General features: G+C 38.2%; 1 protein-coding gene across 13 annotated transcripts; it reads left to right on the forward strand.

The window, feature by feature from the left end:
* The first annotated feature begins 1,858 nt into the window (after positions 1-1,858).
* On the forward strand, positions 1,859-8,610 carry LOC104115280 (pentatricopeptide repeat-containing protein At3g22150, chloroplastic). 13 transcript variants are annotated; one of them, XM_033661047.2, is made up of 6 exons: positions 1,859-4,637; positions 4,762-4,892; positions 4,980-5,100; positions 6,152-7,076; positions 7,256-7,787; positions 7,876-8,610. In XM_033661047.2, the coding sequence occupies exon 1, from the start codon at positions 2,017-2,019 to the stop codon at positions 4,534-4,536; it is 2,520 nt and encodes an 839-aa protein (XP_033516938.1). In that variant the 5' UTR covers positions 1,859-2,016; the 3' UTR covers positions 4,537-4,637; positions 4,762-4,892; positions 4,980-5,100; positions 6,152-7,076; positions 7,256-7,787; positions 7,876-8,610. The 13 variants fall into 13 exon arrangements, with proteins under 13 accessions (XP_033516938.1, XP_033516937.1, XP_033516940.1 ...); XM_033661046.2 differs by having other exon boundaries at positions 4,762-5,100; XM_033661049.2 differs by lacking the exon at positions 4,980-5,100 and having other exon boundaries at positions 6,070-7,076.
* Positions 8,611-13,846: the final 5,236 nt, after the last annotated feature.

Below are 13,846 nucleotides of genomic sequence, written 5' to 3' on the forward strand. Positions count from 1 at the left end.
ATCCACATAATTTCAACCAGAAATAAATAGTGCGTCTTTAATTTCCTACAATAAATATCTTATTTTTTTTATTTTAGTCGTCTGCTTATAATTTATTGAAAGAAGAATAAGGATAAAGAAAGAAAGGAGGAGAAGGAGGAGAAAGAAAAAGAAACTTTCTGGCGGAACTCTACAACTGCTAAGTTTTGTTAATAGGGACAAAAATTAAAAGGATATCCTCCGGAAGGACATCTAGCGTAAATCGCAGCTGTGCAAATCATGCAAAGTTTTATTGAAATACTTTGAGAGCCCGTTTGATTGTTAAAAAAAGAGGTATAATCATCGAATTAAACTCTGCACAATCATATACATTATTTGAATGCTTTTGCCAATTTTTCGGTATAAGTTATGTATTATTTTGTTCTAATTAGTATATGGAATAAGGTTATCAATATTGGTAATATACGAAGTAAAATAAAAATTGATAAAAAATGTCATCACCTTTAGATTTTATTTCTTTGAAAATGTCCAACACGAAAAAAATAAAAAATAAAAATAAAAAATCGGCTCATGAAGCTTAAGAATATACACCCCTGACATTTTAGACTTAACCGAATTATTTTTTGATTAAGAATATTCAAGAATACTACTACAACAACAACCGAGTAGAATCTCACAAGTGGGGTATGAGGAGGGTACAGTATACGCAAACCTTATCCATATCCAGGAGGAATAGAGAGGTTGTTTCCGGGAGACCCTCGGCCCAAAAAGGCAAACAAAGACAATAGATCCATACCAGCAGCCGCAACCAGAGAGATAATATCAACATCGTAAGAGATATAAAATATGTGGAAAGGCAATAACAAAAACAGGTACTAATTACATAGTACTATGAAAATAGAAAAATAATGTGAACACAACATAAGCCACTAGAAGTCCAAGATAAAACACTATCAGACTAGCCCCACCCCCGGTATAAAGTAGAAAAACGCTCGACTACCCCCTAACATTCAACCCTAATGCTTGACCTCCACACCTTGCTATCAAGAGCCATGTCCTCAGAGATCTGAAGTCGCGTCATGTCCTGCCTGATCACCTTGCCCAATACTTATTAGGCCGCCCTCTACCTCTTCTCATGCTTGCCAAAGCTAGCCGCTCACACCTCCTAACCGGGGCATGTAGGCTTCTCCTCTGCACGTGTCCAAACCATCTGAGCCTTGATTCCTTCATCTTGTCGTCCATAGGAGCCACACCCATCTTCTCCCAAATATCCTCATTCCTAATCTTATCCACCTAGTGTGACCGCACATCCATCTCAACATCCTCATTTCTGCTACTTCAATCTTCTGGATATGTGACTTCTTGACTGGCCAACACTCAGGCCTATACAACGTAGCTGATCTAACCACCGCTTTATAGAACTTACCTTTTTAAGTTTTGGTGGCACATTTTTGTCACATAAGACTCCAGATGCTAACCTCCATTTCATCCACCCTACCCCTACACGGTGCATGACATCCTCGTCGACCTCCTAATCCTCTTGGACAATTGACCCAAGATACTTAAAACTCCCTTTTTTGGGATGATTTGTGAGTCAAGCCTTACGTCCATGTCTGCTTCCCCTGATCACGTTGTGAACTTGCACTCCACGTAAGAATATTCAAGAATATTTTAAAAAAATTAAGAATATTCACAAGAAGAAGGAAAAAGCAATGTATTAATGCTTTTGTTGAGAGTCGGACTAAAAACCTTCCCGCTTTCTTAACGGGTGCTCTAACCAACTGAGCTACAAAATGTGTTTCAAAGAACTTCTTTAATCAAATCCTTTCCCCGAAGAAAACATTAAACGAATAACTTGTTTTAATAATTTTTAGTCTAACAAAATATGAATTTACAAACTACTGTAGTAAAATGTAGGTGCAGTTTGATATTTCACATACTTATCAACTTAAGGATAAGTAGCAGTTGAAATTATAACTACCAGTTTATCCTCGAAGAGCTCCTGAGCTTGGGACTTTTGTTAGTTTTGAGGTCCGAATGCGTTTGACAATGTCCTCCTCAGCTCTTCCTCTTCCTTTCTCTTCCTCAACTTTCTCCCAATCCCCAGCTTCTTTAACCTTAACCCATCACCCAAACTTCTCTTCTCTACTCCACAGCGACACTCTCACCGACGAACAACAATGCACTGTAAAAAACGAGTCCAAACCCAGAACAATTCGTTACCGTTTAGGTGAACTGTGTAGACAAGGCCAACCCCATCTCGCACGCCAACTGTTCGACACAATTCCTCAACCAAGTACTGTCCTATGGAACACAATTATCATTGGTTTTATCTGTAACAACATGTCCCATGAAGCCATTTCATTCTATTCCCGATTGAAACATGTGGGTTCATCGACATGTGATCAGTATACTTTTTCTTCTGTTCTCAAAGCTTGCGCTGAGACGAAACGGATTCTTGTAGGTAAAGCCGTGCACTGCCACATTCTTCGCTCGGGTATTCACCCTAGTAGGATTGTGTGTAATTCTTTGTTGAATATGTATTCCACTTGTCTCGGATTCGAAAATGGTTCTCGTTGTGATTTAGTTGAAAGGGTGTTTACAACTATGCGTAAAAGAAATGTTGTTGCTTGGAATACCATATTTTCGTGGTATGTTAAAAGGAAGAGGTTTTCGGAAGCAGTTAGGTGTTTTGTTATGATGATGAGAATAGGCATTAAGCCGACTGTATTTAGTTTTGTTAATGTTTTTCCTGCTGTCTCTGAAATAGGGGATGTTAGAGTCGCTGATGTTCTTTATGGTTCGCTTGTGAAATTGGGTAATGAATATGTAAATGACTTGTTTGTTGTTAGTGCTGCGATTGTTATGTATGCTGATATTGGTTGCATTGATTTGGCGAGCAGAATATTTGAGAATAGTTGTGAAAGAAATACAGAGATTTGGAACTCTATGATTAGCGGGTACATTCAGAACAATTTTCCTTTTAAAGCACTTGATCTCTTTCTTGGAGCTGTAGAAGCAGAGGACGGTGTTCCTATTGATGATGTGACATTTGTATCCGCTCTTACAGCAACTTCACAGTTGCAGAATTTGGAGTTTGCTCAACAGCTACATGCATGTCTGATAAAGAAATGCATGGATTCACAGGTTATTTTGCTAAATGCTATGGTTGCCACATATTCTAGGTGTAACCGTGTTGGTGATTCCTTTAAAGTTTTTAGTGGAATGGAGGAAAGAGATATAGTATCGTGGAACACCATGATGTCTGCTTTGGTACAAAATGGACTTGATGATGAGGCTTTGATGCTAGTATATGAGATGCAAAAGCTGGGGGTTGCAATTGATGCTATAACAATTACTATTCTGCTTTCTGCGGCATCAAATCTCAGGGACAGGAAAATCGGTAAACAGACCCATGCTTATCTTCTGAGGCACAATATTCAATTTGAAGGGATGGAGAGTTACCTGATAGACATGTATGCCAAATCTAGCATGATTAGAGAAGCACAAGCAATATTTCAGTCAAACTGCACAAATGATAAAGATCAGGCCACATGGAATGCTATGATTGCTGGAAACACTCAAAATGGATTAATTGAACAATCCTTTGTTGACTTCAAGGAGATGCTGGAGCAGAATGTGAAACCGAATGCTGTTACCTTAGCATCACTTCTCCCAGCATGCAGTCAGTCAGGAAGTATAGCAATAGGCAAGCAGCTACATTGTTTTGCAATTCGCAATTTGTTTGAGAACAATGTTTATGTTGTCTCGGCTTTGGTAGACATGTATTCAAAATCTGGCAGCATTCATTACGCTGAAAGCATTTTTCTAAAATCCCCTGAGAAGAACTATGTGACATACACAAATATGATTTTGGGATATGGCCAGCATGGGATGGGTAAAAAAGCTCTTGCGCTGTTCTACTCTTTGCGGGAGAATGGTTTAAAACCAGATGCTGTTACCTTTGTAGCAATCTTGTCTGCTTGCAGCTACACTGGATTGGTTGATGAAGGCCTTCAAATATTTGAGCTGATGGACGAAGAATACGGGATTCAGCCCTCAGCAGAGCACTATGCTTGTGTGGTTGACATGTTAGGAAGAGTTGGACGGTTGGATGAAGCTCATAATTTTGCTAAACAGTTGGGTGAAGAGGGTAATGTCTTGGGAATATGGGGATCACTCCTTGCTGCCTGCAGAGTCCATAGAAATTTTGAATTGGGGAAAATTGTTTCCAGTAAGCTGCTTGAATTAGAGGGGAGTGACAGAATATCTGGTTATCATGTTCTGCTTTCAAATATATATGCAGAAGAAGGAAACTGGCAGTCTGTCGATAACGTAAGAAGAGGAATGCGCAAAATGGGATTGTCAAAGGAGGTTGGATGTAGTTGGATTGGTACTTCTGGCTATCCAAGCTGTTTTGTGTCTAGAGATAGGAAGCATCCTCAGAGCGACATGATATATGATATGTTGGGTCATTTAACCATCAATATGAAGGATGTTGGTTATAAGCCTAACCTTGAACTTATAGAAGAGTGGATGTATGGGCTACAAGAATAAAAAGGTATTTTAGTTCATCCACTATGTACCTCTGTATTGATGACCTTTGGGGGCAGGATACTGTAGTTTATCAGCGACCAGCTTGGCCTTTGAGATTTGAGGTAATGAAGTTTTCTTTAGTTCTTTGTTTAGTTTTTTTTTTTAATGATGGCTTTTACTTCACGGTACAAATTGTCAAAACTGGTAAATTCAGTTAGTGAAACGTTTATATGTTGCTTTACTAAGACAGATCAGTCAAGAAAATCCAATTACCATTTTGGAAGCAAAGAAGGAGTCCCTAATAGCAAAGAAAGGATCCAATCCAAGATTACAACTTCTGTCAAGCTATCTATTTGACTGAAGCACATTTAAATTAGGTGCCCAGTTAATTTCTTTTGCATAACCTATGCTTGTTTTGCAGTTGTGCTTTAGAATATTGTTAAGGTGGATAGTTTTTGATACAGAATGCTCTGAGTAGTGGATTAAGGGATCAAAGAGAGTTGTAATGTTGGAATCTGATCATCTTTGCAAGTTCATGGGTGTTATAACTACGGATCCAAATGGCTGTAATAACCGCTTGCTAAGGTTGGTCCAGATAACGATACTTTGTGAATATCAATGGAGTTGGCATAAATGGAGCTTTTAATTTGTGAAGCTGCAAAAAACTCTATAGATAAGAAAAATCTCTGAAAATACCTTTATTTGATGGTTGACTTAAGACATCGGCAAACAAAAGATTTCTATATTAGCTCCAGTTCTAGAATTAGTAAGGGGTTTTGTTGGCCAAATATGCTTATAGACTATCTCAATCAATGAGGTTACGAGTCCATATTATTTTTATTTGCCTTATTAGGTTCAACATGGTTGCCTACAAGCTGCTTGTGGCAACTTAAAGTTAATTATTCTTCTTCAGTTGCCAGAAGTGACAAAGGGCATCATCTCTTGAAGTCTTCTCCTTCCACGAAAGATAATTTCTGTGGAGATCAGTTGTACAGCAATGTGATTCACTAAAGCAAATGCATGAGTTTGTTCTGCATATGTTGATCTTACTTGCTCATTTACAGGTTGAGGAAGGTCACACTAACTTCATTTTTGCTGCATGTCTGATGAGATATTGTTAATCAGACTAGCTAAATATGACACAATGGAAGTAAAAGATCCATATAGGTGATATCTACTAGTTGGGAATAGGTTTTGGACTTGCTAGAGATCTTCTACTATTATTGTTATTATTAGTACTGTTTTATACGCACACACACACACACATATATATATATATATATATATATATATATATAAAAGATCCATATAGGTGATATCTACTAGTTGGGAATAGGTTTTGGACTTGCTACAGATCTTCTAATATTATTGTTATTATTAATACTGTTGTATATATATACACACATATATATATCTTATTTTTTGCTTTTATTTTATTTGGTATGATGATGACATGAGTTGAGCTTAAATGGAGAAGTGAGGATTCATATAGCCGACCCCAACTTGTTTGGTACTGAGGCGTAGTTGTTGTCTGATCATTTTTTTTAAATCTAGGGTGCTCTTGAGAGTTTGCTGGAAGAAAATACAGATGCTCAACTTGCAGATTGATCAACTGTTCCTTTGATGTGCTTTTCAGGTTAATTGTTGAGACATTTGAAGATGAGTTCTAATGGCATGCTGTGCTTAAGCTTCGCATTAAAAGATGATTGGAAGCGCTTTCAGGGTACCATGTTGAGTCTTATCCTGCGCATAAGAAGATTGTTGATCCATCTTGCTACTGCGCATCTGACGCTAATCTGGTGACGTAGGTGTGTTGGTTTATGTATGGTATGTTTGATGTTGCCAAATATAGGGACACTGGCGATTCATCAAGAGGAAAATTTTCATTTCTTACTAGATTTTCAGAAGAATGAAATGACGGGATTGTCCTGGTGAGGAATCTCACTAGGCAATAAATGACTGAAGAAGAGCCGATCAAATTGGTTGTTATAATTTTAAGCAGTAAATTTATTGTAAGGCCATTTGCTGGGATATTCAGTTATTTTCTGATGAATAAGCTTAGAAGAAGAAATTTACAGAAAAAGAATTCTTTGTACAATCCTATGCACAACAATTTGAAATATTGTCAAAACCTAGAGGCAATGTCTTTTCTTGAGCTGACACCGGGCACAAACAAGGCATTGCCAGCTGATGATAGAAGTTGTTCCCATAAAGGGCAGCTGTCAATGAAATATTTGCTCTGTAACTTGCTGACGGTGGAGTATCCATGATATTACTAGGACTGAGAAGGTGTCATACAAACCTTTTCCTCAATATTCTTTTATGTCAACCATTGAATTGTTGCAAGCATGAGCCCTACAAGTGGACCTTTCACCTCCTGTTTGCTATGGTACCAATAAGGTTTATTCATATTTTTCAAGTCCATGAATTTATTCTTTTGCTGATCAAGGGATAACATATTTTATTTAGTTGCAAGAGAACATGACATGTGGATTTGGAAGATGACATGGAGCGGAGTGTTGTTCAATCTATGACAACGTGAGCGCGAAGGCCTTCGTCGGGTTAGTCTTTTCATGTTGGTAGTATACTTTTCATAGTTTAATGTCTTGCTCATGTTTTGTCTCTTCCTTTTTTCGTTAGTCTTTGATGAGATCTATGATACTGTAAGCTTATGTGAGCTTGTATCTATCTGCTTACTGCTGGGCAATGCAGTAATAGTTTTTACTTTCAAGTCTTTCAGGTTCCTTTTGTATCTCGGGTTTGGTATTTGAATCGCAGCTCAGTGAGGATGATGATCCTATGGCTGTGGCAGAGGGGTCACTAGCACTGGTCAAGAGCAAGATTTCGATACTGTTTGTAGGGAGAGCCGGTTCACGAATTTTTTGGTGGAAGCAGATCTCCTGATGGACTTTCTGTGGAGGAACAAAATGATATCTGTTGGCGTACATTCATCTTGGTTCTTTTGAATGCTTGAGTACCACCTGATCGGTCTAATTGTCACCTTTGATCTTCACCCTTGCATTGTCTTGTTGTGCAATGCAACAACCTTTATTAACAAGAAACCACCAGATATCCCAGAAGTTCACCTTCCAGAGGAGCCAAAGCCTGCCTTGAGATCCCTTCTGCTCTGCGGATTGAATTAACCATGCTCTTACAGTGTTACGTGAAACTGCATCTGGGAGAGATCTGAAGAAGTTCCTGGCCGTCATTGCTGATCTATGGGTCTTCTCAGTTGTGAGCAATTGCTGCAACTTCTTGACACTGTTTTACATGTCAGTGCAATTTTTCTGTGATCTTATGTTTCTTTTGTATTTGCTATATCTTCTTAACTGATACACTTTTTCATGGTCTTCCTCCCAGTGAACCCGCATATGTAGTCATTCATACAGTTCCTTTTTTCAGAAGTATGACGATAAAGTGGATCCATTCGCTGAGAAAGCAGTGCAGGAAATCAAGAAAATATATGCTCTCTTTGATGCCAAGGTTTTGAGCAAAATTCCCAAAGGACCATTACAAGATAAGAAGAGGGCATAGATGTGTTCAGCGGGAGATTTAGATAGGTGTATTTTACGCATGAACCAGTGTGGCATCTTACTTGTCTGTTTTTGCAACTTTGTTGCCTTTTCCAGGGTCAACTTTGGATTAGAATGAAAGTTGTCAAGATTAGTGTATAGGCCTTGTATCATTGCATTGTTAGCTGAAGTTTCTCAACATATTAAGATAACAAAAGACACTATCTGCTTATGCTTGCCTGGGATACCAGAATGGTAAGATACCTTTCTGGGTAAATTTTGCTGGTCCACCTGCTAGAGCTCTTGGTTTTAACTCTGCATATATCAGTATAATGCAGAGCAGTAATGCCCTAATAAACTCCGCAGTTTTCTTCTGCTTCACGGTCCCTGTTGACCGTTATTTATTTGCAGCCCAAGCTTCATTTTTGCCGTTTCATTGGGTGGAACTTCTCAGTCTACTCATTTCTATTTTTTTCTTTTTTCTTTTCCTTCTTTCTAAGGTTTTGTTTGTTCTGAAAGTGATGTGCAGTGTCTACTGATATAAGTACCTTATTTGACAAAAAAGTTCATCAGGACAATGCTATACCATTTTGCTTGCTTATGGTTCTCCTCCATTACATAGGTTTTTGCGACAAACAACTTGAAGTGATCGAAAGATTCCTGTTGCTGAATATTAGTATTAGAGATTAATTAGTCTCTAACCATTTTTCGTTTGTTAATAAAGGCAAATATATATACCACTTTTGTAACGGCAAGGACATAATTGACCCGGAGTATTAACAGAGGGTATATCTAGACCATTTTACATAGTTCAGGGTTAAGTATCACTTTGTCCCATTATTTAACACCTCTAACTAACCAAATGCTGCATTAGTTATGCGATTATCTTTTTCTTATATGATCAATGTGGATGATGATAGCTCTCTGTGTACCAGGATGAATGCTATAATAAAGAACACCGAAGAAATAATGGACAAAAGTAATGAGAAATGCAATAATAAAGAACACCGAAGAAATAATGGACACAATGTATAAAAGGAGATATAAAATGGTTGATTGAGAGACTATAAGTGAGAAGAAAGTTTGATTTCCAGAAGTTGGATGCTATGGTCATGATTCCCTTTTATAGTGGTCAGAAGTAGTTGGAGAAGAGGGTGGAACAGTGCCGGCTCAAGCCTAAAGCAAATGCTTGTGGAACCCCTAATATATACCAAATATATTGAGGCAGCGGTGCGTCATAGTTGTTGAGGTTTGATTTAGCCTAGCTGGATGATGCGTAAGCCATTATTATTGATGAGTCGAGCTACATTGCAAGTTGGCTTAGGCTTGCTTAGTTGGCATTATGGATCATGTCGTGATAGCTAGTTAGACTTGCTCAGTTGGAATCGTGCGTACAAAGATGATGGAAGGAATTTGGCTACTACAATCATCTAAATGTTGCATTAGTTATACATGAGCAAACCCTTTCGGAATTGGTTAAGAATGGGCGGCACTATTCTTATTCTCTCTAATCAAACACTATGTTACTTTATGCTGAGTCTAAAAAATGATTATTTTTCCTAATTTCTCCCACCATGCTTGCAATGCTTGTGTTTTATTCCTTGCGTTTCAACGTTCAATATCTAGTATGATTTTGCGCGAAAATTAAAACAAAATTTGATATTTTATTGTCCATTAACATTGGTGGATTACATGTAGACATTTTTCCCCCTTACATAAGAAGGTAGAGGAAAAGTTGATAGAGAAGATTACAAGTGTAGCACTTCAATTGTTATAAGTATTATATGCTTATATTTTTTTTTTTTATTAAAGGTGAGGATATTTTGTAGATATTCAACTTAAATAGATGGAATAGTTTGATAGTAGATTGTTGCAAAACGAGGAATTTTGTTTCTTGCAAAATATTATAAATAACATAAAAACCTAAAATATTGCTAACACTTTAATCTTTAAGCATTGAGTTTCAATCACATGGAGTATTTGTTTTCTCGATGTACTCGAACTACAAAAAATATTGGCCACCAATAGTAGCTACATAATCTATCTATATATTATATTAAAAACATAAACCATTTAGTTAAAAGTTAAATTACTTAAATGCCCCTTTAAATAATTATACAATCCTAATTTATTTATAACAAAAATAATGCCTACAAGAAGACGTTTCATGCTTTATTAAGAGACACAACTTACAATCATTTTGCGAGGGAAAAGACACATTGAATAGCTCACTCCAAAAGATATTATTGTTGATAAACTGATATGTACCAATCATTGCCGAAATATGACAATATCCAAAGGTGGATCAAATACCAACATTACCTATTTAACCGAACAAGTTGTATTTGACTCGATCGAGATATCTCTATATGTGCAAAAACACTTTAATACGTATATATACCTTGAAATTGCACTTACTTACCGTTGATCCGAATTTCACATTTACATTACCTCTCTTCAATTTTTTACATTCACACTTTGCTCCACTATATATTATTATGTTCGTCAACAATCCGTTCGCAGCATTGGACGCAAATCAATAGATAACCAAAACTTAATCCGTTTGATACCTTTGGGTTTGCTTTTAGGAATTATAGTTGAAAGGTGATGACTATTTTTCGGATTAGTTTCTTCATCTATCATGCTGCTATAAACTCATTTTTCTTCTATATCGAAAAATTTGATTGGCAATGGATGTGGATTACGCGTGAATCTACTATATCCAATCCTGCAAATGACTTAAGGTAATTGATCTAATCTAATCAAAACTATCTTCAACTTTATATACTACTTAGTTATCCATTATATTTAATTTTCATTTTGAATTCAGCCACAGAATCAACAAACAATACCTTCTTCAATTAAAAATTTGGTGACAAGTACCGGCTTCTTCTAGAATTCGAAAAGGTACTGCCAATATTCTTTTGTTCCTTTCTAATTTAATTTATTTATTTTAGATTTGGCATATTAAGATGAATGAAGGAGAAGCATTGTTCAATACTGTAGTATTTTGGAATTCTAAGACAGCAATTCGGAACTTAATGCTAATCAAGTTGGTGTTGAGTAATCATAGAGAATTAATTTTTCTTTTGTCAAAATTGATAAGAAAAGTGCAATTCTGTCTTCAACTGAGTTTACTCGACTGATTCATTCACTTGAAATTTGAGTATAAATTACTAAAACTTAAAATTATATAGGAAGAACTTTAATTGCTAAAATAATATGAACTTGAAGATGTTGATGCTATTGTATACGGTCGAAATAGATTTCGGCCTTCTTATGTTCGATCGAGTTCAAGTGTTAAAAAGTCGGAATGAGATTTTGGGAGTGAGCTCCGAAGTCAGTACTAACGAGCCTCGAGTCCGAAGGTCGCTCGAGGAGTCGGCTCGGTAACCTTATCGAGCCCGTGACCGAATCGATCCACAAGACACTGCTTCGAGGTCGGAAATGTGCGACGCCCATCTCGAAGGTCGAACTCGAGCCAAGACCGAAGGGCCCGACCCAGTAACGAGTTCGAGCTAGTATCGAGCTCACAGACAAGAGCCATTGCAACCGCACCAAGAGAGAGAATCTTGGCGGGAATCGAGGAAGAGACAAGTCATCATGGGCCTTCCACTATATGCTTTATTTTATTATTTTTTGTAATGACCCTGTACTATAAAAGAGGGAATCCTTGTAAGCTATGGCGGAAAAAAAAGAAAAATACACTCTAACCAAAAATCACTTCTCATATTGAAAGATATCCCTTTGTGCTTGTTTTACTTTATCTTATTCATTCTTGTTGCTCACTATTTGCATTCTCATAGTCAAGAATACACATATCTCTATTTCTCTACACGATTTATATCGAATTGTATCGCACATCCTTAGAACCATACACAAATCTAACGTTATCCGATTTTTTCGGTAAACAGTTTGGCGCCCACCGTGAGGCTAAGGATAACAGTAATTGTTTGATATAAATCTACAGTACACACCAGCTTACAACTTCAAATCAGCAATGACTTTACCTATCAACCACGAAGCCGACCTCCAAGATGAAACCAACAACTTGGCACCCGGGGCCGGAAGGCCACTTGACGATGGCACTGAGGCTCGAATCGAAGTACCCGAAATTCGAGCCGAAGCACCATTGGATGTCATTTCACAAATAGCTCTGGAGGCGAATCAACATTCCGAACCGGAAAGAAGCATTCAAGGCGGTACTCGATCCGTAGCCCGAGATACCCATAACGCGGGAAAAATCAGGGCCAGCTTATATATGATCTTCGAGATGCTACAAGCCCAACAAGTAGCGATATCTCAGTTACAGAACCAAACTCATATATAAAACAGACCGGATTCCAATCCGCTTCGAGAAATCACCCCCAGAACGGAGCCCGCCATAGTGAAATTAAACGAGCAAGAATCGGGGACAACTCCCGAAATTACTAAATTACTCGAGGAACTCACAAAACGAGTCGAAGCCAACGATAAGAGAGTGGAAACATACAATGCCAGGGTCGATCAAATCCCGGTGGCTCCACCAATGATAAAAAGGCTTGATTCGAAAAAATTTATACAAAAGCCTTTTCCCTCGAGTGCGGCCCCAAAACCAATCCCCAAAAAATTTTCGTATGCTCGAAATTCCCAATTATAACGGTACGATCGATCCTAACGAACATGTCACCACTTACACATGTGCCATTAAAAGTAAAGATTTGGAGGACGATGAGATCGAATCTGTGTTGTTGAAAAAGTTTGGGGAGACTCTCTCGAAGGGAGCAATGATCTGGTATCACAATTTACCACCAAAGTCCATCGATTCTTTTGCCATGTTAGCAGATTCGTTCGTAAAGGCACATGCTGGTGCCATAAAGGTTGCAACAAGGAAATCAGACCTCTTCAAAGTAAAGCAAAGGGGTAATAAAATGCTGAGGGAATTCGTATCCCGATTTCAAATATAACGCATGGAATTGCCACCGGTCACAGACGATTGGGCCGTACAAGCTTTCACCCAAGGGTTGAACAAGCTAAGTTCGACAACATCACGTCAGCTGTAACAAAATTTGATCGAGTATCCAGCAATAACTTGGGTAGATATACACAACCGATACCAATCGAAAAGCTGGGTCGAGGATGATCAGTTGGGAGCTCCGTATGGACCCGTGCATCAGAACAGGACAGCTACTAAAAACCAAAGGGAGATCGACAGAGAACGAAGGTCGAACAGAGACCGATATCAACCGTACGTTGCAGATCGGGTGAACAACGGTTCAGCATGCAATACAGTTCGGAACAATCGAAGGATTGATCGAGGGCAAAATTCTCGGGGACTTATGAGCAAGAGCGACTTTGATAAATATGCCGATCCTATAGAAGCACCTCGATTATCAGAATATAACTTCAGCGTTGGTGCATCCGCCATCGTGTCAGCTATCGGACGCATCAAAGACACTAAATGGCCTCGACCCATGCAGACCGATCCTGCCCAAAGGAATCCCAATCAAATGTGCGAATATCATGGCACCCATGGCCATAGAACGGAAGATTGCAGGCAACTAAAAGAGGAAGTAGCCCGCTTATTTAACAAAGGGAACCTTCGGGAATTTTTGAGTGATAGGGCGAAGAACCATTTTTAAAAATAGGGATTTCGGCAAGCAAAACGAGCAAGAAGAACCGCAGCACGTCATTCACATAATCATCGGCGGCGTCGATACCCCTCAGGGACCAGTGCTTAAACGCACTAAAACATCGATTGTGAGGGAAAAGAGATCTCGGACTCAAGATTACGCACCCATGTGGACTTTGTCCTTCGATAATGAAGATGCAGAATGAGT

The sequence above is a fragment of the Nicotiana tomentosiformis genome, chromosome 4 (assembly GCF_000390325.3).
Source record: "Nicotiana tomentosiformis chromosome 4, ASM39032v3, whole genome shotgun sequence".
Classification (NCBI taxonomy): domain Eukaryota; kingdom Viridiplantae; phylum Streptophyta; class Magnoliopsida; order Solanales; family Solanaceae; genus Nicotiana; species Nicotiana tomentosiformis.

Excerpts from the sequence above, each read along its gene's own strand:
- LOC104115280 (XM_033661046.2), top strand. The coding sequence starts at position 2,017 with ATGCGTTTGACAATGTCCTCCTCAGCTCTTCCTCTTCCTTTCTCTTCC.